We start from the raw sequence: 27,570 nt of genomic DNA on the forward strand, positions 1-27,570 counted from the left end.
TTCTCTTTAAAGTTTTATGTTTATGAGTGTTTTGTTTGAATTTATGGCTACATATCAGGTGTGTGCCTGGTGCCTGAGAGGGTCTCAGATTCCCTGGAACAGGAGTTTCGGATAGTTGTGACCCACCAAGTGGGAGTCAAACCCAGTTCCCCAGGAAGTGCTCTTAACAGCTAAACCATCTCTCCAGCCTGCCTTTAAGGCCCTTCTGAGCATACAAAACTTTTGTTCTGATTTTTGGACAGTTAAGTGGAATGAAGTGATCTTATGAGTAAGAGACTCCACCTTACCCTCTGCTTGCTGTCTGACCTGAAGTATACATATGTACTGGCTTTGTAAGGTGGGAGGGAGAGAGCTGATACTGACAATTCTATCAATTCACCAGAAGCAAGCCTTAGGAGATTCTTTTGGTAAGATAATTCAAAGGAGCATCTCTGGTAGCACTGAACATTAGTTAGAAAAGCCACTTGGTAAGACGACACAGAACTATTTTTCCTAGGCTGCCTCTAATGCTGTTGGTCCACCTTGACTGGTCAAAGTAAAGGAATGCTGCCTACATGGCACGGCCAGTCAGTTTTAAAGCCCTTTCCTCTTGTGCACCTGGGAAAAAAGATAGCCTTATCATGGCTTGTACAATTACTTTTTACCTCTGAACAACTCCTTTCATGCTAATTGCTCTGTTTAAACAGTAAGATGAATCTAATTGGTGAACTCCACTAGAGTCCTATCATTGAAGGCACTAGTCAAAGCCAGGCTGAAAAGGGCACAGAGGGTGTGAGCTAGGAGGTGTGTTAAGAGAGCTTAAGGCAGTGTCACATATCTGCCAGGCAAGGACCTTGGAAGACAGTGAGGTCATCCTCAGTGGGGTGTGCTGTAATGAACACACCTGCTGCCTGCTTTTACCACTGTCACAGGATGGACAACTCCACTTTAAATACCAGTAACAGACATAGCACAGAAGAAGGCCGCCGCACCAGAAGAGAAAGAACACTGCAGCCACATCCTTATTATCCCTCTCAGTCAAACAGTCTTAGAAACAGGGAAGCAGGCAAACGGCCTTGTAAGCCAGTGGGATCGAGAAGAACATTAGGGCAGTGAGGTTTTCTGGCGAAGGTGGCAATGACATTTCAGCTGCAGCTTTCTCATTTGTGTGGCTCTGATGACTCAGTCCTCCAGCATGGTATGGTACTGGGCAACAAAAGAAGGGAACAGATGATGAGGATCAAACGGAAGGAACACAGATGTGTAGGCAGCCATGCAGGAAATGCCATTTCCTTCACACTCTTCAGCTTTATGGTTTAGCGAACACCTTTTTATTGCTGTTAAAAACATCTCACTATATAGTGTAGACTGGCTTGGAACTCACGAACTTCCTGTGTCATGCGACTGTGATCCTGCACCATCAGGCTGAGAAAGAAGGCCTTCAACTTTAACTTACTCATGCTAGTCTCACCAAGATAATTTAATTTTTTTGATTACTTGATATAAAATTTACAGTGTTTGCCTTAATTGGATTACCTGCTACAGTACACACACACACACACACACACACACACCCCTCATAGATAGTGAGGTGTGAAGAGAACATAGCATATTAGCTACAAACAGCAGTAAATACATGAGTCTGTACAGTCTCCTGCAAACAAAGATGGGGTTATAAGTTATAATTAACAGAAGAGAGCTTTTAGCATCATCACCACATCTTCTGGCCTGTCATTTAGTCAAATCTAGTTAAATCTGCCCTGAAACACTGGAGAAAATATAGAGTAAGGTTTGGGTTGGGTTAAGCCACCAACACTACCATTAGCTGGCCATTTTGTTCGAACAGACTGACAATGCCTTATGTTGATATGATAACCTCAGCTGGTACAGAGAAGAAGTGTATGGGCTCTTGCTGAGCTGTTTCACACAATAGTTGGAGACAGTTAAGTGCTGGAGCAGGACAAGTCGTGGTAGCAGAGGACTGAAGCCAGGCAGGCACGAGACAGTTCACGGGGAGGGCTGAGGTGCGATGGTCTCTACAGCTGACTGCTGAACAGACAATCACACAGGGGAGGAGTTTCAGGTCTGCGCCAGGTATGTACTGCACAACTCATCAATGCAAACAGAGCATCGTTCTGATCAGTCTGACAAAGGAGAGAAGATTGGTGACTTTATATTTTATATTTCAAGGATGGGAAAACTGTTCAAAATTGAGGAAAGTACCATAAAAGTCCCTCCAGACTGACAGTGGCTATAACAGAATAAACACTGTCCTGAACTATAAGCAATAAACCAGGGAGAGAGAGAGAGGGAGAGTTGATCCAGTATGGCCAGACCATGGTGTTAGCCTTGCTATACTAGAAGGACAGCTATTGGGGCAGCATAGTCTCTCAGCTGTGTTCCCATGTAATGAGAACTATAAAAACAGGTTCTAGGGGTTGGGGATTTAGCTCAGTGGTAGAGTGCTTGCCTAGCAAATGCAAGGCCCTGGGTTCGGTCCCCAGCTCCAAAAAAAAAGAAAAACAAAACAAAACAAAACAAAACAAAACAGGTTCTAGTAAGTGGTGTAAGAAGCAGTACTTTGAACATGGAGAATAGTGAATTATTGTTAATCCCATTCATAAGAATCATTCCCTGGGCTAAGTAGATGGCTCAGTTGGTAAAGTGTTTACTGTATTTTTCTGTTCAGTCCCCAGAACAATGTGAAAAATCCAGGCACCATGCACTTTTAACAGTGCTGTAGAATTTACTGGGGTTCACTGGCTAGCCAGCCAGGCCTCATAGGTGAGTTCCAGGCTAAGAGAGAGACAAACAAAACAAAACAAAAACATGTCCCAAAAACAAAACAAAACAACAACAAAAACAAAAAACAAACAAAAAAATCTCAAAACCAAAACCAAGGTAGATAGCACCTGAGGAATGACTCCTGAGGTTGACTTTTAGCCTCCACATACATACATGCAACTACACAAAACATATATGCAACTATACACAAACATACATGCAAATACACACAAATATTCAGGCAACTACACACACACACAAATACATTTACCCTAACCAATACAGGGTATTATTAATAATTAAATTTCTTTATGATTTCCTTTATGATCTACCCATTTCCCCAATTAATACTATTTCTGTGGGAGAAAATAGCTCTAGAAGTACAGCTGAGCTTTTAAAGCACAAATAAGTGAAGGAACTGGGACTCATACGCAGCCACATCAACATCAGCACAAACACACCTGATGCTGACGGAATGACCCTTTACACAGTACCATTGGTCTGAAACCTGGCTACCAGTCAGCTAATCATGAGAGACATGTTGTTGCTATATGTAGCTCTGGCTTACCTGACACTTACTTGGTAGCCCAGGCTGGCTAACAGAGGGGCATGATGGCCCACACTTTTAATCCCAACATTCTGCAGGCAGAGGCAGAAGGATCTCCGAGTTTGAGGCTAACAGGGTCTACAGAGCAACTTGCAGGAGAGCCAAAGCTATGCAGAGAAATCTTGTCTTTAAAAACATAATAACAACAACATAAAACAACAATGACCAAGCTGCTTTTCAGGTCAAAGTTAGATGTTTGAAGGCGTCCTTTCTCCAGACAGCTTTGCCTTAAGACTGAAGGATGTCAAGTGTTGTGGATAGCAAGGCAGCTCAGCCGCACAGCCAACTCTGACAGCCTGAATCTGAGCCTGTGACCCTCATGTGGAAGGAGAGAACCCTCTGCTCATATGGCACTCAAATGCCTCCTACCCTTAGCGCACTACACACACACACAAATACATTTCCCACAACCAACACAGGTTCTTATATGTAACATTTAAGAAATCCAGTGTATGGAGCTGGAGAGACGGATGGCTCAGAGGTTAAGAGCACTGGCTAACTCTTTCTGAGGTTCAATTCCCAGCACCCACATGGCAGCTCGGAACTGTCTGTAGCTTCATTTTCAGGGAATCAAACACTTTCACACCAATGCACATAAAATAAAAATAAGTAAGTCATACAAACATGAAAGAATCCAATGTAATATTATAAAACAATATTCTACTTTGAGAATTGGAATTATCACTTGGATAAATGAGCTTGTATCGGGCTGGAGAGACGGTTCAGCAGTTAAGATCATTGACTGTTCTTCCAGAGGTCCTCGGTTCAATTCCCAGCAACCACATGGTGGCTCACAACCATGTATAATTGGATCGAATGCCCTCTTCAGGCATTCTGGTATACATGCAGATAGAGCATTACTACAATAAATAAATAAATAAATAATAAATAAATAAATAAATAAATAAATAAATAAGTATTTTAAAAATGAGCTTGTATTAAAATATCAGTGGTAAATGCAGAGTTGTGGAGCCCATTTCCAAATGATGGATCTAGGACCTAAGGCTCGGGAGTCACTGCAGAAGAGGAGGTGGGTGATAGCAAGAGCAGAGGAGCAGAGTCAGGTGTGAGATTGTGTCTCCTAGAGATGTTGGAGAAGCCATTCTCATGGAATCTCATCAAGGGGCTGGACACCACCAATAGACACACTAGCAGCTATGGCCAGGGGTCAGGGAGCCAGAAGACCTCAACCATACTTAATTACAGCAACTACGGAATGCCAAGTGGAGAAATAGTTTTCCTGAGGGAAGAGTGCACATACTGCTTGGTGATCTAATACCAAATGGAAGTAAGCCTTAAAAACACAAAAGTAACACTATACAGCCTGAGGAGGTTATATTTAGGAATACATGCATGAGTGCACACGTAAGCACGCGGGCACCACGAGTATGCGCGAGTACACACACACACACACACACACACACACACACACACACACAGAGGACATACATATAGTATACATATACAGACATGAATATAACAACAATTAAAAAGAGGTCACTGCCATGCATGTGGTGGTACACATCTTCAATTCCCATACCTGGGAGGCAGATGCAGGTGGACTCTTTGTCTACAAAGCAAGATCCAAGACAGCTAGGGCTATTACACAGAGAAACTCTGTCTCAAAAAACAAAACAAACGAATGAACAATGTCATGAATTGGAAAGAAGGCGGGAGGGGTATGTGGTTGTGTGGTTTACATGGGAGGGTTCGGAGGGAGGAAAGGGAAGCAGGAAATCAGGCAGCTGCATTATAAATTAAAAATATTTTTAAAAATTGCCTTATTTTTAATTATGTGTGTGCATATGTGTACATTCACATGAGTGCTAGTGCCCCTGGGGGCCAGATGTATGCATTTTCCTGGAGTTGGGGTTAACTGGCTGTTGTGGGTGCTGGGAACAGAATCTGAGTCCTCTGTAAAAGCAGTATGTATTCTTAACTGCTGAGTCCTCTCTCTAGCCCTCAGTTTTAATTCATTGAGACAGACTCACTATGTAGATCAGCTGGCCTTGAATTCATAGAAATCTACTCACCTCTGTCTCCTGAGTGCTGGAATTAAAAGTGTGTGCCACCATGCTTGGCCAATTTTGTTTTCTAACTGAATATTTACTTTAAGGGTACGTCCTTACTGCTGTTACTGAGTGGGATGTTTATAAATATCAATTAGATCAAACCGGCTGATTAATGCTCCAATGCCCCTACTTTTGGTCTGTTCTATCACTGACAGCATTACTGAAACTTCTAGCTATGATGTGGCCTGTCTATTTCATTTCCAGCTCTGCTGTATGTATTTGGATCTGTTAATAGGCATATATACACTTTAAAATACTACATCCTCTGAATGAACTTTATCTTTATTTCCAAAGACAGTCCTTGCTTTATAAACTAGTAAATTAACATGTATGGCTTAGATCTGGGCCAATTAGCATTCTATTCTCTTGACAGGCTCTACTGTGCAGAGATGGATAGATATAGCATCAGGCAAATGCATGCAGTCCTTGAGTCTGACAAAACCACGTCTCTGGAATAGGTGAGAGAGACTCTGGCACAATAAAGAACTGGAGCCTCTGGCACCATCCTGTTACCAAAATGAGCTAAAAATAGCTCAAAGTTGGAAGATTGTCCTGGTTGCATTTTAATTCCCCCAGGATAAAGAAGATTTTTAATGCTGGACTTCTAATTATGTGACACATTGCTAGTCTGGGTTAGAATTCCTGATACTTAAAAGGAAAAAAAATCTCACAAATGTTCTATCAAATGGTAAATGTTATCCAATAGTTCCATGTTATTAAAAATGAAAAACCAAACTACTGAGCACCCACAGTCAGCAGCAAAGCAAACCTGCAATGCCTCCAGGGAAGGATGTCTCCATGAACTGGACTGAGCCAGGAGCACGAGTAAAGACTGCTGACAGAATGGCAGAAAATACATACAAATGATCTATCAGATGGGCTAGTATCAGAATATATTAGAAATTCCGGCACTTGATAGCAGAGCCACGCCCAAGCAGCTTTAATTTTATTTATTATTATTGGTTTGTGTGTGTGTGTGTACATGGTGGGGGCACGCATGCCAAGACATGTGTATAGAGGACAAGTTTTATGAGTTGGTTCTTCCTGCTACCTTGGATTCTAAGGACCAAACATAGCCTGACGGCCCTGCAAAGCAAGTACTTTTACCAGCTGGGTTACTTTGCCTACACACCTTCAAATAACTCCAAAAAATGGGTAGGTCTGAGGTGTGTGTGTGTGCGTGTACGTGTACGTGTGCGTGTGCGTGTGCGTGTGCGTGTGTGTGTGTGTGTGTGTGTGTGTGACTGCAGGAGCTCAAGTGCAGCCTGAAAAGGAAGCACGGTGAGGCTCATCTTAAAAAGGAAAAGGATGGGAGAAACATGTATTAACGGAAGATGCAAAAACGATTAACATGAAAAGATCACGTACTATTATTAATCTCAAGGAAAATGTAAATCAAAATTAAAGTGGGATGCCACTTCACGGTGGTTAGGATGCCTATTCCCCAAATGCAAACAATCACTGCTGGTGAGTGTGGAGAAGCTGCAATCCTGACGGTGTCAGTGGGACTGTGAAATGCTTCAGCTGTTAATGAGAACAGCCGGCTGTTCCTTAGGAGATGAACACAGGCTATCCCAGAAGTCTGATGTCAGGATCTCAGAGATAGCTTCACCTTCCGTCAATAGCAGCACTAAGTGCATTTAAGGTAGTTCTTAACAGCCAACTTAGGGGAAAAAACACTAAATATCATGGATGGATGAGTAAAGAAAATGGGTAATATTCAATGAAACAGTCTTACTTTAGCTTTCTATTACTATAATCAAAACACTGACCAAAAGCAGCTTGGAGGCTGGGGGTTGTATGTTCTGGCACATATACATGCTGGATTACAGTCTACTGAAAGCCAAGGAGGAAACTCGAGCACGACAGGAAGTTGGGGCAGGAACTGAAGCAGACATGCAGGAGTGCTGCTTACTGGCTCTCTCAACATTGCTGCTCCACTTGCCTTTTTTCATACCAACAAGGCCAGCTGTACAGAGGTAGCACTGACCAATGTGAATTGGACTCTCCCACATCAATAATTAATCAAATATATGGCCCACGGACCTGTCTCCAGGCCATCCCTCAAACGAGATTCCTTCTCAGATATGTCAAGGCTTGTGTCAAGTCGACAGAAACCAACCAGCACAGGTATATTAATTTAGATTTTAGAATTTTACCACATGTTAAATACAGATGAAAATGAAGGACACCGTGCTAAGTGAAATAGGCCAGTCCACTAGGACATACTTCAGATCCACTTCAATGTGGAATCTCAGACAATCCAACTCATAGAAACAGAGAGTGGATTCCAGGGATTGCGAGGCCAGAAAAGTGGTAAAGTTGCAGATGATCTATTGTTTGTGTCTAGTTAACAGTTCTGTTAACTAGTCAACTATGCCTAGTTTATGACACTGCCAGCTAGTCAACAGTGGCTAGTAATAGTGCACTTAAATATTTGACAAGATCTCATGTTCTCGCAACAAACAAACAAAATCCCAACCTGAAAAATCAAAACTCCTCCGCATTTTGAAGGACTCTAATATTTCTAGTTGTGCTTTGAATGTTTGTTTCTGGCTGCCACATTACTGCGAGAGAATGTGATGCCCTACCACCATTCATATCACATTCACACACTGAACGTTCAATTCTGGGAACAGGGCACTAGTAAAGGATTTAACACCCATGTTCATGCATAAAACTGCATGTTCTCCTCAATTACTCTACCCTCTGCATATCTGGCAGGGTGTGCACATGTAAGAGCTGCCCCTGAACACGTGAGGATAAGTGATGAGGAAATGAAGACAAGTCAGGGAAGGTGAAGTACTCTCTCCTTTCAGGGCTGAGGAATAATGTGGCCAACATGTTTCAAGCCTATTAATGTGCTTCCCTTGCTTTAACAGTGACTTATCATGGGCACACAGGATGAGATCTTTTCTGGGGCAGAATATATGGGAGGAACTTCTACAAACAAGGGACTGTTTCTAAGACATGTCTGTCCCAATAAGATCATTTTAAGAATAGTATTCTAGCAAATATGAGTGGGAAAATATTGTTATATAGCTTCACAAAAGGTAATTTGTACCAGAAAGGCCATATCAACAAGGAAAGTAGAATGAACCTTGGAGAAAACCAGATTACCAGATATCTTAGGACTAATGGAGACATGGATCAGAGGTTAAGAGGGCTGGCTGTTCTTGGGGAAGACTCAGGTTCAGTGCCCAGCTTCCACACCAGATGGCTCACAGCTGCCTGTAGCTCTAGTTCTGGAGGAATCTGACACCCTCTTCCAGCCCCTGTGGGCTCATGTGGTACATGTACATACATGGAGGCATCCACATAACACACGACAGAAAAACACACAAATCTTTAAAAGGTAATGACTTGTGAGAATGTGAGCTTCTGATTTAGGCGAACAACTCTTGCCCCATGAAGTGGCAGAGACGTATAATGCAACTACGCCAGAGCCCTGCTGAAGAGCTCCTTTCTGGGTTATTAGTGACAGGCACAAACTTGCTGATCAACATTGCTGATCTTTCACTACACTATCAGAACGAGGTCATCAGTCAACATTTAAACCAACAGCAAGGAGTGAGATGAGAGGGTTTCAGTGCCGGGGCAGCAGAGGCCAGGGCAGAGGAGGGCAGCCTTCCAGAAGGGAGAGGCAGAGAGGCAGGGGGAGTTACGGGGAGAGGCAGGGAGGCAGAGGGAGAGGGAGAGGCAGGGAGGCAGAGAAGCAGAGGCAGAGGAGGATGCAGAGGCAGGCAGACAGGGAGACAGGGAGGCAGAGGCAGATGTGTTCATTATTTTTGGCTCTAACAGCATCTGAGAAGCACTAAGCCAGGTAGCAACAGAAGCGATGTTCTTGTTTTTGTTTTTGTTTTAATTGGATATTTTAAGTATTTACATTTCAAATGCTTTCCCATTTCCCAGTTCCCCCTCTCCCATCCTCTTACTTCTATGAGGGTACTCCCCCTCCCACCCACCCTCTCTCACCTCATGCTCTAGCATTCCCCTAAACTGGGGAATGAATCCTTCACAGGACCAAGGGCTTCTTTTCCTATTGATGCCATCCTCTGCTACATATGGGGCTGGAGCCATGGGTCCTTCCATGTGTACTCTTTGGTACATGTGTTGGTGGGTTACTCCCTGGGAGCTCTGGGGAGTCTGGTTGGTTAATATTGTTGTTCTTCCTATGGGGCTGCAAACCCCTTCAGCTCCTTCAGTCCTTTCTTTAACTCCTCCATTGGGGTCCCTGTGCTCAGAGAAGTGAAGTTCTTACAGGGACCTTATAAGTGATTTTTTTCCCAACCTCCCAGTTTCTGCTCATCAGTCCTTTTCTTGTCTGACTGCAGAGGCAGAGAGAACCCCATTATGTACAGATCTTGGCTATTTTTGTCTTCTTTGGCCCACATTCAAAGTGAAGAGAGGGGAATGTGCTTAATATAAAATACACATTGCAGTTCCTTTTAACCTCTTGTTTGCAGAAAAACTATTCCTTTAAAATCTCATGTTGGATACTACATGTTTGTATCCATAAAGGACAGTACATTACTGCAAAAGCTTAATAAGATACTTTAGGTAACCACATTAATGAAGCTAAGGCAGAAGAATCTGGACTTTGAGGCTGACCTGGATTACATAATAAGTTCAAGGCCAGCCTATGCTATATAGTTAGACTCTCTTAAAATTTAAAAAAAAAAGTGCAAAAAATGTGATGTTATCAGTTTTCATTTAATTTTTCAGAAGCCTGTAAATCTGATTAATATAAAGAACACGTCTTAAGTCTGTAAGTCTGATTAATATAAAGAACACGTCTTCAGAATGTACTTCGTATTGAGATTTTCTGTTGTCTGCAGAGTTGGTTTCAAAGTAACACGTCCACTATGTCACACTGTATATACTAAGTCAGTCAGTCACTCAGTCAACACCTCTTAAACATGTACCAGTTGCCAGCACTTTCCCACATATGGCAAAAAGGGAAAAAGATTAGAGTGGGGAGAAAGTGGTGAGGCGTTTAGTGGGTACAACACAGGGAGCAAGGAGGCACAGTCACTGAACATAAAATTTCAGTGCAGTGAAAGAACAAAACCAAAACTCCTCTCGATATGTATCAAACGGAAAGAGCAGAGGGCCCGGATCTGCGTGTCCCGGGGGGAAAGGAAAGACCCCTTTAGCAGGAGTGTGACCACTGCTGCCTTTCTGGTTGCCAAGCAGCAGGACACTCTGCCTGCTGGCCAGGTGCCTACTACATGTACATTTAGGAGGTCTTGATCATTAACCTTATCATGGAAGCCTCCTGTTATGGTGCTATTTGAATTATATCACCAATTTGCATTTTGGAAACCACTGCCTGCATCTTCTCTTGGAAACGGAGGACTTTATTGTACTCTGTAGTACATAAAATATTCAAGTGCTCTTATGTAAACCCCACTCTACCTGGGAGTTGAATGGGAGCTCCTAGGATCATCCAAGACTCTCTACCACACTGTGATCTACGCTAGGAGGAATCACTCTTTTATATAAATGAATCAATCGATATAAATCCAGAAAAAAACCCAGTTAGAGATAATATGTCATAATAAAAATAGTGGTCCATGTGCCTACATAGACCAGGAACTTAAGTTTTCTGCTCTACAAGAGAGGCTTAGAGAGATTAAGCATTCAGGCCAATTAGGCAATGGTCCGTGTCACCAGCAAATGCCTAAGGACAGAGGCTGAGTCTCCAGTCCTTCCCAGAGCCTCAGAAGTCGGATGCAATCAATGACAGTGGAGGGTCGGGGGCAGCTGACTGCTTCTGTGTTCCTTTTGATTTTTTTTTAAGTTTTGTTTTCTACATGTGGTATTAGGACGGAGTAATGCTCTTTACAATAAAAACCCTCTTCACTTAGTGCGTGTTCTTGGTGCATAGAGACATGCACACAGATGGTTCTCTACTTCCACCATGCAGATCCCAGAGATAAAACCCTCAGCCAGGAGCCAAGGAAGTTCCTTGACCTACAGAGCCATTTCATCAGCTCAGAATAGAGTAACTCTTCAAAGAATTTGATTAGTTAGAAATACATTCAATTTTCATGTTAAATAAAAGTTAAATGAAAGTTTCATGTCAAAAGTTTATATACATTTAGAAATATCACATGGTACCTAATATATGTATACATTTATATGTAATTATAAATAAAAACTAAAAATTATGAGGTACTGTGTGATGTTACATGGGTATACATCTCTAATATTCAAATCACGATAAACATGTCTCTTGAAACATTTGCTTCATTTTACATTTTGGTAAAAATATCTAGAATTCCTTCTGCTAGTTCTTTTGGAATTATGCTCAAATTTATACTGACATCTTACCAAGCTTCTACAGAATGTGGTATATTTACTGCTAAAATGATAACTTCCCTAAGATACAGGAGCCTTTCTCTGATGCAAGAACAGCAGAGGGGAGGGGAGTGAACAAGAGCGGGAGAGGAGGGGTCGGGAGGAGAGGAAAAGGTTACATAAAAGCAGAATCCATTTTTAAATGTTCCTCCTACAAATCCCCAGTCACAGGTCCAGCTGCTCCGAATGGCTTCCTCCTTGGTGAGTGTTTCCACCAAAGGTAACCGGTGCTCTTGCATTCACCCCAAAATGAGATTTGACAGCTGTGCACACCGCCAAGCAGCATTACATAACGAGCAGCTCAAGAGGCTGAAGAGAAAAGCACACTGAAAGGAGGCTTTGGTGAGGGGCCTGAGGTCACTGGAAAACACTCCACTGAGAGAAAGAAAGCTGCAGGCAGATCACATGGCTGGCAACCATGGAAACAGTCCAGTTTTCCCACAGTAGAGCTGACCGCACATGAGGACCACAGGCAGTGCCCTTCTAGGCCAGCATCTGATGGAGGGAGGTCCTGCTAGGGCTGCAATTCTTTCAGGAATATTCTCTGAAATCAAGTAGGACCCCTTCTTTTTTCTTTCTTACTTTTTTTTAAAAACATTTTTGAAAATGTTACTCCACAGGCACATTTTAAAAATAAGTTATTTTTAATAGGAGGAGTCAAATTCTGAGACTTCTGACCTTATTAGTGATTCTAAACACTGTGTAGAATGCTTCACTGTCCCACAGAAAACCCTTCTTGACATGGAGAGTTAAAGAACAGGCCTCAGCTAGGTTTTATCTGTGAACTCCAGAGAAAGAAGTCTCCCATGTTTCAATGTGCTTAAAACAGAAGAAAACCCAAATAAACAGACAAGTGTGCTGAGGCTGGGGTAGAGCCCCTGGTACAGTGTCTGCCTGGCTGTTCAGGGGTCTAGGCTCAGTCTCCAGCTGTGGTGGTGAGGGTCACACAGCTAATACTTCTGGATGCGCAGAGTTTACTTCTTATAACGCTGTGTGGAAAAAAAACCCTAAAAGAAATAATCTGCAGGAGAAGGGAAAGTATATGCTTGTTCATGCAAATTATTCAACAGACCCGTTTACTTCTAACCAATACAGGTAAGAAGCATTTACAGACCCCGATTTAGCACTGCCAGGATCATCTCATAGGCTGGCTTTGCCTGTGAGATGCACCTCTTTGAAGATACTTTGGAAGTCCCAGAATTTCTAGAATATGTGGATGATTCTTCCCTTCAAATGCATAGACATTTCATGGGCCATTTTCCTGGTAAAAGTCCTGTAAGACCAGGCTATAAATCACTCAAACTCAGCAGCCTTCAGGTATTTATTTGTTTTGTTTATTTTTGGTTTATAAGTGGATGATGTGGCTAAGACTGGATGTACATATTTCCATTTTCTGCCAATTTTTGATTCGTTGAACTGTCTCAATTCCATATTAAAGCAAAATATTGATTGAAAAGTAAGGTTCACATCATTAACCCCCAAACAGTATGAAGACTGCGATCTATTCCTCACTACAGAAAACACGGAGTACACAGAGGCATGTTTGTTTGCTTGTTGTTTTGTTTTTTAGCATGAGTAAAATAAATGCTAGTGTTCAAAGTCAGGATGAATTATAAATCTGGGATTAAGTCCCTTAGTAGAGAGTCTGGTGCATTCTATATGCTGAATAAATGTTAAATAAATTAACATAAAAAAACCAAATTTCCAGATCTAATACCTTTTTTGCAATCAAATATTCCCATTCTAATATCAGCATTAATAATATTCTGTGTAAACTCAAGATTCTTGAGTCTTTAGACAACTTTTATAGGAACTTTTGTACTATCGGGAAGGTGCTATAGAAATGCTGGCTCAGCTGCCTGCTCAGGGTGATTGGGTCTCCTTACACATGGCTTCAAGTTCCACATCCCTGATTTAGCATGTAAAGGGCACAACTTCAAGGCCTTACATCACACAGTAAGTATAGGTTAGATCTAGATACATCTCAGGCCAACATACATATACATATATATAATCTCCATAAAGGAAGATTCAGGTACACTGTATAAAACATATTACAGCAAGAATTAAAAACAATATAAGCAAGGTGAAAGCCGCCACAGAGAAACATAGGGAAGCTGCCAGTCAGAGCCTCTATGGTCACAGGGCAGCAATCTTCCTTTTATTGTGGTCAATTTATTAACGGAAGAAGGAGAGAAGACAGAAACTATGGGAAATGCATACCATCTGCTCACTCCAGATTCAACTACACATGCCTGCTACAGCAAAGCCTCTGACCAGAATTGGACAGATAAGACCTAATCCCTTCCTGAAATCACCAACAGAAGTAGATACATTGCAAAACAGATACATACATGCAAGACCAAACTCATGTTAGAGACCTTTATAACATCAGCTAAGCTCAGCAGTGTGCACACGGTGATCCCGGAGAACATTATCGCAGCACCTGAGAAAATGGGGCTGGATTTCTATGAGCTCAATTCAGCTCCTCCTTAAATAAAATAAAACCAGGATTTAAACATGTTCTTTCCTTGAATAGCAAGAACATTTCAGTCAAATCACCTTAATTTGTCAAGGATGAGCCTGGAACATTGCACATTCCAAGCACTGAGCAGTCCTCATAAGAAAAGGCTAGAAACAAATGCTCTTACCTTGAAATTGTGAACCTTCTCATATTTTGGAATTTGTTCATTTTCTTTCAGAGTTGCTCTTCTAACAAGTGATGTCAACTGCGAATAAGCAAAGAGTTTCAGAGGTTGCCAGATTGTCACAGACGACTTTTGAGAACCCAGTTTCATTCCCAAGGCTGCTATCAATAAATCTTGCTGACGGCCCTCTTGCTTTGATTTGTGAACTGTAGCTCTATTAGTTTTCCTCCCCGACCAGGACTCTTTGGATGGCATTTTGATACTCAAAGGAATAGAAAAACAAAAAACAAAAAACAAAAAACCCTGTATCAGCCTGCGACTGCCGGTGAACTCTACTCAGCTAACACATGAGCATGCTGCAGCCAGCTCAGAGCCCTAACCTAGAGAGCCGTGGCCACGCCACACACCAGAGCACAGGGAGGTGCAGAAGGGTGATGAAGCACTTCTTCACAAGGCCGATTAACACACAAATTCTCTCTTCCTTTTTTTTTTTAAACAGGGCTCTATATTTAAGCTTCTGCAAACTTAAAGAGTCTGGAGAGGAAATCAGTCTGTGTTAACACAGAAAACATGCAGCATCTCTCTTTGGGAGTCCTTTTTTAAAAAGCCTGACAATTGTGACAAATGACACATTGCTGAAAGCTTTCTTCTCTGCTCATCATGTCAATGTCCATTCTGAATGAGAGATGCCTACATACAGCCTGCAGTCAGTCGCTAGCAACAGACACCCGGCGAACTCACTTGCAGGAGGGGGTGAAGAGGGAGGGATTTGCAGGGGAAGCACGACTAGACTGGCCACAGTAAGAGAGGAGACAACCAATGAAAATCCAGTAACAGTATTTAAGTCCCGTGTTCCTCAACTCACTCCCCTCCCCACCCCCATGCAAGATTTTTCTTGCTGGCTCAAGGAAAGAAAAAAATGACTGTAGAAAGGTAATGAGCAATGAATGAGTCCTGAATTAAAGGCAGAGGAAATTAGCACATACCACGAGAGGTTTTATTTAAGTGCAAAGCCAAACAGGCAAAAAAACCGGCTGCCAGGTAGACTTTGAAGGGCCAGGCCATGACTCTGTGTGGCATGTACGTCATGAGTTGCTCCACTGAGGGTGAACCCAGACTTCTTATTAATGCATTGTGGTGGCGCTGCTTAACTAAACTCCAGTTTTATTAAAGATGAACAAAAATGGCTACATATTTTGATGAAGACAAGGAATTTGTATGTATTTTCATCCAGAATAGAAAGCATGCATATGGCATGGTTGATATCCTCTAGTGGGCGGCTTTGTCTACACTGTGAGTATTTGGTTGCAGATCTACACTTAATGTACCAATTTGTTAGAGACTAGTCTCCTAGTCTCAATATTTTTTTGTTCAGAGTTTGAGGCTAGAGGAAGGGAGCTAAGACTAATCCTTCAGATAAACAGGCCCTATATGAAGTGTAGCAGTGCTTACCAGACCCTGGTATGTTTGTCTTCATTGTAGAAAAGGGGCTGCTGGCTCAAAGACTCAAACCCAGTGCTATTCAAGAGCAATGACTACAGATCCCTAAGGGGCTTCCCCACAGCTGAACCCTGACCCTGACACAGGGTCTCACATGTAGCCCTGGCTGCCCTGGAGCTCACTTTGTAGATGAGGCTAACTGATCTCAGATTTACTGAGAACTGCCTGCCTCTGCCTCTGGAATGCTGGGATTCAAGGCAGCTTTTCCCTTTGGGGTTTCCTAACCATCTCCCATCTGTTTCCTTGTCCTTGCTATGTAATTAATCTTATGATTCTAATGCTACATTGTATTTAAGGGATCTAAAATTCTGGATTTAAATAAATTGGGGTTGGGGGCTGTCGGTTATCAGCAGAAGCATGTGTTTGGAGTGTACAAGGACCTAGGATTGAGCTTTAGACCAAAACCAAACCAAAATAGAAATCCAGTCACCTGACCACTACACACATACCTCAGATTTTATAAATTATGGGAGTTATTCCAATGAAAACTCAATTTAATTAAGATATGAGACATCCTTAAATTATATTAAGATGTTGGTAGTAATGAGTGCTCGAGTGTGTGTATGTGTGTGTGTGTGTGTGTGTGTGTGTGTGTGTGTGTGTACCAGTAAAGGACAGAGATCAATGACTGTTTCCATTGATAAGGTGTAGCACCTTCTTGTTCTGAGAAGATGAAGCTCACTGAGTTGGCCAGTCTGACTGGCCAGTGACCTTAATGAGCAGCAGAGCTCTGCCTGTCTCTGCTCCCTTGCCCAAACACACTATGCCATACCCAGTTTTCATGTAGGTGCTGAAATCTAAACTCAGGTCCTCATGTGTGCACAGAGAGCACTTTACCTCCTCAGCCATCTCTCCAGCTCCATAAACTGACTTGAAAACATGTCCAATTATTATTTTCTTTAGTCTATACAGAGTCCTTTTATTCTTTTTTTTTTCTCTACTGGAAATTAAATCTAGGGCCTCAGGCATGCTAGTCAAGCACTCTCCCATCAATACTATATTCCCAGATCCTTTGTTTTTTAAATAGGCAAATAAAAGATAGACAGTAGCATTACTCTATTCACATTTCAGTTTCACAAATTTAGCTTTAGATGATTGACAGAAGATTATAAAATGACACTACTGAGGGGAGACACACTGGACAAAGTTTTCTTGCCTAACACAAGTGATTCTTCAGCTCAAGCGTACTCATGTGCTGTCATGTGATGACTGAAAACTGTCAGTCAACTCCTTGGACATGTGCAGCTGAAAGTCATGTCAACCCAGTCCTCAGTAGGCATTAGAAAAAAACAAAGCCCAAAGGCAAACATAATGGTATTTGTTTTCAACAATGTATAAAACAAAGCTTCTAACTTAAAACAAACAAACAAACAATTATGGGAGTAACCCAAGTGGTTGGTATGTTTGTTTTCTTCTTTGAAAATCTTAGTCAAATTCCTATTATGTTCTTATCAGCCCTGAGCTTCAGTTAAAATAATTAAAATTCAACTATGTACAAAAATACCCAGAGTAAACTTTCCTAGAAAAATGCATGGCCAGGTAAAGCAAACATTTGTGTAGAAATAAAGTTAATTATACACTCGGCAGATTTTTGCTGTCGTCGCTGTTTTTATTTATCAATACATGCTGGGTCAAATCACAGCTGGGGCAGGGACTAGGCCTGGAAGGAGATGGAAAACAACACTGTAGGCTGACAGAGTATTGGTTATACCAAGTAACTATCAAGTGTTGGCCAGCAATTATGCCTGCAATATGAGAACTGTACTTCTGAGTTAGTTTTGGAGACCAACTTTAAGTAACAAAGGTACAGACTCTGAACCGCTATAAATGTTGTCATGTTCTAGACAAATGTCTGTAATGTCTGTAAACGTGCTTGCATGTATCTGGCTACGTCTACGTTGTTAAGTAATATTTAATGGACTGTTAATTATGGCTACTCTTTGTCAGTGGTACTTATGTGCCAGGCTCTCTGCTGATTCTATGTATAGTCTCACGAATCCACAGATAGACCTTGTAGGGCATATGTAAATTATCCTCACTTTGTACTTCCCAGAACTGATGCCCACAGAGGCTACCTCCCCAGTGGTGTATAGATAGATAGCTAGGAAGGAGCAGAACTGAGGTCCTAGCTAGTATGACATGTCCACACTGCTGAGCAAAGTAATATGAACTATGGCGTATGTGTTGGGGGAATTTTCTACTCATCGGCTCCTCTGCTTATTTACCTTCAATTTCAAATGTTGGGGGCGGCGCTGTAACCAACTGCTTTCTGGTTGGATTTAAGGCCCACTCCACAACAGAAGACATGTACCTGGTACTATAAATCTGACCAAGAACTTATGGCTGGAGAGTTCACAGGCCCCAGGGGTGAGCCTATTATTTTCTGCTAAATGGCCACAGTATCAAACTGCTCTCTAAATTCATTTCTCTCCCTGTAGATCAGTGCAGCTCTCAGAACTCATCAGAGAGGCATCTGTCTCTGTGCAGTGCAGGGAGGGTGGTTAACGTGGGAACTCATAACTGGTCAAATGCAGAGAACAAGCGTGGTACACTTGAGCACAAACGTGACATGTGTACCCCGGTGGCATATGTTATAAATCTGCGATGTTTCTGCACAGCCCCACTATGCTGCACAGCATGACTTTACCACAGGTTTGTGACTTCTACTGTACATGTGAACTTTTCACCATGCAAGCGGCCATACACTGCAATGCCAAAGAGTACTACGTGAAACACCTTGGCTCAGACTTGAGACAACTGCATGCTGAGAATCAGTAATTTTACTGTATGGCAAAGCTTTCTGTTCTTATAGAAACTTAATGGTTTAATTAACCAAATGACTTCCTATAGCCATTCATCAGCATGTATCAAATTAGTGAGTCTGTGGACTGTATTGAGTTAGGAGCACATCCTCCTCATTGGCATGCAAATTTGCCTTCTTGTTAACAATGGTAAAGTCATACATATAACAAAGAATTATTTTAATGTTTTATGATTTATTATCTGTGACATATAATAGTAAGTATATATGCTTACATTAAAATTAAAGTTATAAAAGTATTAACAATATAGTAAGTATGTTTGATAATAATAATAAATCAGCATATAAACAAAACATTTATATATTTACTTTATATATCTATATACCCAAGATTTTCTAGAAATTTCTTGGGTGCAAGTGGAAAAAGCTTAGAAAACAGTGGCCCATAGCATACAGCATGTCTGGACACTAGCCTTTCCTTCTGCGTTTTGGCACAGGGATACTGGCTGAGGAAGCAAGGTGGGAAGGAGGATGAGACAACAGGAGGGGAGGGAAGGAATTCAGTGAGGAATAAATACCACTTGCAACACTGCTTCCCATGGTGGCCACAGCCACTGAAAAGTACAAAATAGTGTCAGTAACTTCATCCAACAAAGAAACTAATGATGTATTCAAGGTTATACAGCAGAAGCAAAGTCTGGATCTGAATCCCTGCCTTTAATCTCCACGGTTCCTTCTGTTATCTTACCGTATGAGCAGGTAGTGAAAGTCTGGGTTGAGGGTGGGGGGCTCTGATATTCTGATTCCATAATATAAACCAGAAAGAAGTGGGTCCTGGGGCAGTCCAAACTGATAGTGCACATGGCTTATATAAGATTATTCTTGGGTTGGGGATTTAGCTTAGCGGTAGAGCGCTTGCCTAGCAAGCACAAGGCCCTGGGTTCGGTCCCCAGCTCTGGGAAAAAAAAAAAAAGATTATTCTTGGTGGAAGCATCAGCAGTGGTTAGGTTTTACTTAGAGCAAGAGTCTTTGGGCTATCTTTAGAATTGAGTCTGCCCATCCCTGACACCAACTGGTATTTCTGTGGGTTTATCTAAACAATTACAATTACACTGCTAAAAGGAAAGGAAATGGGCAAATTCCCAAGCCTGCATTTTTCTCCATGTCTATGCTCTAGTATAGAGAAGAGGACTATAGCAATGGGAAGGTTCGAGGAGGGGCAGGAGCCATGTGAGCGCTGTGTGCTCTTGAAAAGCACACATTCACTGCTGCAAACTGAAAGGGTCCTAGCAATCTCACCACCCTGTTATTTGTCCTACACAGACATGGGACCCGTGCTGAGCCGGCCTCTCAGTCTCACCCAGTGGAGTAGAACCAGAAGCTTCCTGCTGAGCCACATAAGGCACTAACTTTAAGTCCATTGTTAATTGGCTGTGGATGTCCTGGTCAAGCTAGTAATTTATTTTAGTCTTTGTTTCCTTACATGTAAAACTGCTTTAAAAGATGCAACAATATAACAAAGGTTAAATAAAATGATAGGTGAGAAGAATTTGGCATATTGTGAGCTTAGTAAGTAACCAATAAGTGGAAATTTTGCCTTCTTGTATTCAAGGACCTCTATTGTTGAGATTATGGTTAGTAGTCTATGTGACTATGGCATGGATTAAAAACCCAAGACCCCTGTCTTAGAGTATGTAAACTTTGGGACACACTATAAATCAGTGGTCTTTAACCTATGGACACAGAATTCACATATCAGATATCCTGCATATTAGACATTTACATTATGATTCATAACTGTCAAAATTAGTTATGAAGTAGCAATGAAGCAATTATATAGCTAGGGGTCATCACAACATGGGGAACTGTATTAAAGGGTCATAGCACCAGGAAGGCTGTGAACCATTGCTGTAAGCAGTAACATTCTCTAATTTTAACCTAACCCTCATGTCGCAATTTTAAATTATGAAAATCTCTCTGCTCAAACAGTAACCTCATCAAGGTCTGCTTACAGGAAAAAGAGTCAACAAATTATTCACACTGTCTTAGTTCACTTTTTGATGCTGTGACAAAGACCTTGACCAAAAGCAACTTGGGAAGAAAAGGGTTTTTTTGTTTTACACATCCCTTCCTGATCATAGTCCTTCACTCAGGGAAACCAAGACAGGAACTCAAGCAGCAGAAAGTTGGAGGCAGGAATGGATAGAGATCATGGAGGGATGCTGCTTATTGGCCCTAAGACATTTTCAAATTAATAAATATTTATGTTTCATAGGAAACTTACATTCTTCTGGGCTTCTAAATGTTTAGTCACTACAAGAGTCAGATCACAACTTCTAACTCGGCCTCCATTACACAGCTTCTCTAGTAGTAACTAACATGGAGACACCACATAGTATCTGATCAGAAGAGGAACGTCTTGGCTCATGTTTGGTAATGTTGGCTCAGTAGAGAAGCAGGCTAAGAGTAAATGGCATGCATGGGCTAGTGTGACGCCAGGGCAGGGTGTTTTATGTGGCAATGGTAACAGAGGTCTAAAGGCACAAAATTCTACCTCCTTAAACACCGATACACAAGAAGGGTCCTCAGGAACAGAGTCACAGACATGACCGCTGTCCACAATACCATCTGCCATACACCACTATGCTTATATTGTACATGAAGATGATGATGTGTAAGAAATAATACTAGCTTCCTTTTGGGAACTTTCTGAAAGCAAGCAAACAAACAAACAAAAACCTTTTTATATCATATCTACAACATTTTATCTTATGACAGTCCTTCCAGTTCACAGGTTCCTAATGAAATTAGAGAACACTTTAGCAATCCATAACTTAGATTTTTTCCTTCACCCCAGAGACAGTCATTAGATTCTTTGTATGTGTGCTGTCTCATGGAAATCAACACTCAACAGGGTTAGAGGCATCTGAATGAGGCCTACAAATGATTGGTATATTAAAAAAAAAAAAAAAAGCAGGGACTTGAGAGATGACTCAAAGGTTAAGAGTGCTAGCTGTGGGGTTGGGGATTTAGCTCAGTGGTAGAGCGCTTGCCTAGGAAGCGCAAGGCCCTGGGTTCGGTCCCCAGCTCCAAAAAAAAGAACCAAAAAAAAAAAAAAAAAAAAAAAAAAAAAAAAAAGAGTGCTAGCTGTTCTTCTGGAGGACCCAGGATGAATTCCCAATACCCACATGCCATCTCACAATTGTCTGTAACCCCATTCCAGGGGTCCAACATCCTCATGAACACACACTATAGGCAAAACACCAATGCACACAAAATGGAAAAAAAAACATTAAAAAAAAAAAGAAAAAAGAACCCATGTGAGGCAGAAGACAAGTAGCATTTACCTTTGGGTTTATGAATGACGTCAGAATAAGCCTGGGTCCATGCGGGAGTTGTTGGAAAATCTCTTCTGCCCCAAGCCTGACTCTCTAACCATGTTTCAGATCACAAAATAACCTCCAAGGCAGTAATCCCCTTCTAGTCTTACTTCATGATAATTTTAATTACTGTATTCTGCTAATCTACTGACCCACAAAAAATATCCCAGCTCAGCTTTTGTACTACCCACAGCAGGGTTCTTTCCCAGAACTTAAGACTATTGGCTACATAGGCTAGTTCATTCTGTTCTCATGCTCCTGCTTTTCAGAAGGGAAATCTGTTGATATTAAGGCATTTGTTTTAGAAGCGGAAAATCCAAGCAGCCACGATGGAATCCAGGCCTTGTAATTTTATACCCTGTCTCTCTCCTCTCTGCTGAGCTTCACTGAGACCCAGGGACATGATTGAGACTGAACTGTAAGTGAGGCTCACGGTGACAGAGAGAACCATTAGCAAAAATACTTAGAGCTGAAAAGAAGCATCCCTGGCTGAGCTGGGCCTGACAACTATTTGCAGCTTACAGAGTAATACGGCAGTGTGTTAGTCATCTGTCTGCTACTGTGACAAGACAGCTAAGAATCAACTTCAAAGGGAGAAAGGGTTACTTTGGCTTCCTGTCCTCACCTCATAGTTACTTAGTCCTTTTGGTCTGCGCTTGTGACAGTGGAGAAAGTCAGTCTGCCTCATGGCAGCCATCAAGCGGCATCCTGGCATCTCTGTCAAGGGCCTCTGCTTACGAACCTAGTTTCTGTTAGCCTCTTCTCCTGGAGGCTCCACTGTGGCCCTACACTGTCCGGAAGTGGGGCTCTGGGGGGACATTCAAGTGCAAACTAAAGCAGATAGTCTTGGCAATTAACTCTAGGCACTTGAAAGCCCCTCCTTGCAAAATGGCACAAAACCAAATCACGATTTTGCCTATGGTGGACATAGTGACATGTGGGTTGTACTTAGTCACATGCAGTCCTTGGTTAGGCATTAGAATTTCGGGGGAGAGGTATTACTAAGTATAATATCTTTTTTTTATAGGTTTCTTTTTTGTTTCTTGAATGAAAACAAGACTATTCTTCAAAATGGTAAATTAAAAAGGTAATTAACTAAGCAGCTACATTTAGGAATGTGTAAACTTTTCATTAACCCCCACCAAATAGACACTATAATGTATAGGAGGGTAAATATCTAAGTCTGAACAGAGATTGGCTAATGTAAAATTTGATAAATTAAGATGCAATTTTTATTTTTAAAAAAGAATATAACATTAAATACAGACTTTGGATAGCCTGAGAAATTATATTTTCTGTTCTCCATAAACTTATTCATGAGAATGCAGAAGTGTCCAGGACATACAGCTGAAATACTGGGCACTCGTGAATTAAATTCAATCAACAAGTATTTCCCTGAGTACTGTATGCTATGGTTTCACCACTATAACTGGGGAGTACCAGAAAACAGGGGCACATGCTATCTTCACAAGGGCCAGATATTAAAGTGATAAATACATGTTTTATGAATTGATTACAATTGAAGCACATATTAGCAGATAATAGCTATTTTCATCCTGTTTTAGTTCCCCAATCCCACTTTCTAAGAGAGGCTGAATTCAGCCCACTAATGTGGTTCTACTCCATCCTCTCTTGGGACTTCTGGGACAGGTCACTTTTTTCCTGTGCCTTCCTGCAGACATGTTTCCTTCCATGATGGTGTGCCTTTAAATGCTCTCCTCAGGGCAGAAATACTAGACAGGAGGCTGCAGCTTATTTATCCTCCTCCTCAGCCTGCCTAGCCACTTTCCATGAAGAGTGAAACTGTGTTTTAAGTAAATAAAGCAGTGCTATCTGGAAGTAAGCACAGGCCTTGAGTCAGATGATGTGGACCAGTGAGCTAGGATCTTAGGGAAGGAAGAATACAACAGCTCTTAGGCGAGCCTCTAAGAGGTAGGTAAGTCTGTTTTTTCCCATAGAGCTGGAATGATGAAGAGGACCTCTCCCAGGACAGATATTAGGAGACAGACGAGACATGTGCATACACAGAATGTAGGCAAAGCATGTATTTTCAGCACCCTGCATCCAACAAGCGTTTGGAACTCCTGGACAAGCTAGGAGTAATGCAGGGAGTGTTGCTGTCACTGTAACCCGGCTGAGAACAGGAAGTCAGGGGTGCTGTGGCAGGACACCTGCTCCCTGTATACTGCACACAGCTCCTGTCTGTGTACTGCTGAGTCATGTCTAACACGAAGGAGATACCTGAAATGTACTTTTTGTTTTTCAGCTATTAGTAAAAATCCAGTGCCTGGCCAGCGATACAACAAAGAACGGCTTTTAAACACTGCTTCCACATTTGACAGTCAGTATGGCTGCAAAACAATGAACTGGAAACATGTTGGAGAGAAAAATCTGTGATGACAGAAGTATCTTAGCAACGCTGCCACCCAAAGGAGACAGTGGACTGGAAATATCTGTAGCATGGAGGGAGCGTGAGCCACTTTAGTCAAGAAGACCAGCGGCCATCCTGAACGGCAGGTCTCCATTTCTAAAGACTGTTTACAGGACCAAAGCAATTATTTTTGGAATAACATGGAGGAATAACATAAGGTTCTAGGAAAAGTCCTTCATGAATGAAAATTGTGAGGATGAATGTTAAGATAAGATTAGAAGGAAAGAGAATGTGGGCACTTCCTATCCTTAGCAAGCACAGTTCCAAGTTTGATCGTTTTCCTTTCTATAAACTCAAACCAGCAAGGCACTCCAAGATGAAATTATTTATCATTTTCAAAAGCAAGGAAGACACAGAAACAAGGAAAGGGCTAGCTAGAGAATTTAAGTGAATGCACCTATTACATTTTTTCATTGTCAAAATACCAAACTGCGATATCAGTTGAATACTACAAATGTTGATATAGTTTACATCATATCTAAAATTACAATGTCAAAATCAGAATTAACCTCACCAGAAAAGCCCATCATATGGTAGAAAGCTTTCAGATTCTCATTTGAGAACCAAAATGTCTAGCAAACAGCAAGCTGAAAACACGCAGGAGAAGACCTTGTCATACGGGGTATCTTAGCAGTGTAGCCGTTCTCGTTTTTAGAAGAGCCAGTTCTTTGAGACCCCGAGTGCAGGGATTAATGCATTGCATTATCCCAAAGACACAGTTGTGAGGAGAAACAGTGGACAATGAACCTGGTGTCTGTCAGCACCCGTCAGCTCTGTGGAGTGAGACGGCACTTAGCCTTGATTATGAACACACAACACATGCAGTCTGCACTGTGCATGCAGTCTAGCTACACATAACAAGAATGCTGCTTTGATAACTTTGAGTCAGAGAAAAGACTACTGTACCCTGATATTCCAATGTTTCTACTCTTACAGAACTGTAATGGTTTAACCTGTCCTACCTCAGTTTCTAACAAGCAAGTTAGTATGCCCTTGATATACTATATTAGAGTGCTTAATTTTAAAAGTTGCTTTTGAGTTGCTGAAGAGTTCTATGAAAATAAATCATGAAACGAAGTTTGGGATGAGATTAGGCAGCATTACCAATAATTTCCGAAATGGCCCTAAACACGACTATTTCTACATTCTGGACTGTGGATTTGTGGGAGGCAGCATTCTCAACACTAACAATCAAAAGCAAAATATGAATTATCTGTGGAAATGCTAAAGCATCTAACTGCTTTTGCATATATAAAGATTTATATAAAAGCAAAACATATTCATCTTATTATTAAGCAAACTTGCTTTAGTCTGTATGAAGTAGTAAAATTATATGTATACCTAAAAATTCCTTTTAAATTAATTTTTCTATGATTTATCAGAAATGTTTGACTTATAGGTCATTAATATACTTAAATACCTGGGACAATGTAAAAAAAAGATTTTGGGTGAAATGTAGTCATGTTAGAAAAGTTTAAGAAGTTCTGATCTGGAAAATAAATAAAGCAAGCCTTCCACTTGGTGAAAGAGTCAGTAACAAACTACAAGCTTTCAAGCAACGTAACTCTGGAAAGTTTGTGTCTGCTTCCTGAATATGAGAGATTCTTGTTACTTAACAAGACTTTTCTGAAGAGATGACGATATCAACAGATGTGCCTTCTGATACTATATAAATATGTCAACACCTGTAAGAACTCTGTGAGGCAATTGGCATCTTCCAAATGACTAATACATGTTGCAGAATCATGCACAGTGGACAGATCCACTCAGAGTTCAAAGCACGCTGAGAGGTTCCAGGATAACTAAGTAAGACACTGACAGGATTTCAGATTCTATTTGGAAACATATTAATTATGGCATTGCATCAAAGAGAATTATCCATAATTATCTGAAAAAGCTACTAAAACACCTATTCAACTGTATATAGGTCGGATTTCTTCTTATACTCCAATCAAAACAATGTGTGGCCGCAGAATGAATGCAGAGCTATTTCTGAGAACCCTTTCCCCTAGTGTCACAGTAGAGTCTAGAGAGATTTACAGGCAGTAAAGCAACAGCATTCTCTACGACCATCTACTACTGCGGCAGAGGCTTACTCTGCAGCCCACGCTGGCCTGAACTCACTATGTGGCATAAGATGGCCTCAAACTCAGTGGAATTCTCCTGCCTCAGCCTCTGGGCAGGTGTGCATTACCATAATTAACTTCATAATGCCATTTTCTAAAGGTTTTTGTTTAATCAAATATTATTATCATAATAATGTTATCATGTTGCCAGATAATTTTATTTCCCAGAATTATTTTTAAAACTAGTTTTAATTTCCAGCATAATATTAACAAAAGCACCTATATAAGCAAAATCCCTTGTTTTGTTTTTTTTTTTGGTTTTTTTTTTTTTTGGTTCTTTTTTTCGGAGCTGGGGACCGAACCCAGGGCCTTGCGCTTCCTAGGTAAGCGCTCTACCGCTGAGCTAAATCCCCAGCCCCAAAATCCCTTGTTTTCAATAATTTTAAAACATAATACAGATCTGAGCCCAAGAACTTAGAGAACCACAGACTTAGCATTTACTGTGCAACAGAACTACAACATGTGCACACAGAGAGGTAAACACGTTCACACAGACGACAGATCCATGTGTGCCAACTGTGACATTTCTGGAGGCATCTCTACTTTATCTCTGCCTTATAAAATGCCAATCCTTACTGTTACAGCCTGCCCTACTTCCAACAAATAGGATGGGGAGGGATCAGTATAGAGCTGGGTGAAAGATGGAGAGGGTCTCTATTCCTGCTCCTTCTGCTTGTACACTACAACGAACTTCTGGAGTAGTTTGCTAGTGTTCAGAAATCTGATTTGAAAAGTATTCCGATTGGCTTGGAAATTCTTGATTACATAGAAGGTCACACTAACGGGTCTTCAGGCAGATTCAGAGTCAGTGATCACCAGCCTGAAGATGAAACGCACTGAAGGCCGAAATAGTGGAAACCTGAGAGTGTCTACCTGAACTTAAGACAAATGTCAAAAGTATGAAGGTGTGAGGACTTAC

The 27,570-nt window shown here is 41.4% G+C and overlaps 1 protein-coding gene and 1 long non-coding RNA gene across 32 annotated transcripts in view; one reads left to right on the forward strand and one right to left on the reverse strand.

The window, feature by feature from the left end:
* The window catches only part of LOC134486115 (uncharacterized), a 48,575-nt gene extending 42,415 nt beyond the window's left edge, over window positions 1–6,160 (forward strand). The window contains exon 4 of the long non-coding RNA XR_015684420.1: window positions 5,816–6,160. This is a non-coding gene — a long non-coding RNA (uncharacterized LOC134486115). The remainder of the gene's footprint in view (window positions 1–5,815) is intronic.
* Chn1 (chimerin 1) overlaps window positions 1–27,570 on the reverse strand; it is a 167,095-nt gene that overhangs the window by 28,179 nt on the left and 111,346 nt on the right. For 30 of the 31 annotated variants that reach the window (NM_001399177.1, XM_087654762.1, XM_087654776.1 and 27 more), the window contains 1 exon segment: window positions 14,457–14,534. In NM_001399177.1, coding sequence (NP_001386106.1) covers window positions 14,457–14,534 — 78 coding nt within the window. 31 annotated transcript variants of the gene reach the window in all.

This window comes from Rattus norvegicus, chromosome 3 (assembly GCF_021556685.1).
Source record: "Rattus norvegicus strain SHRSP/BbbUtx chromosome 3, alternate assembly SHRSP_T2T, whole genome shotgun sequence".
NCBI classification, from domain to species: Eukaryota; Metazoa; Chordata; class Mammalia; order Rodentia; family Muridae; genus Rattus; species Rattus norvegicus.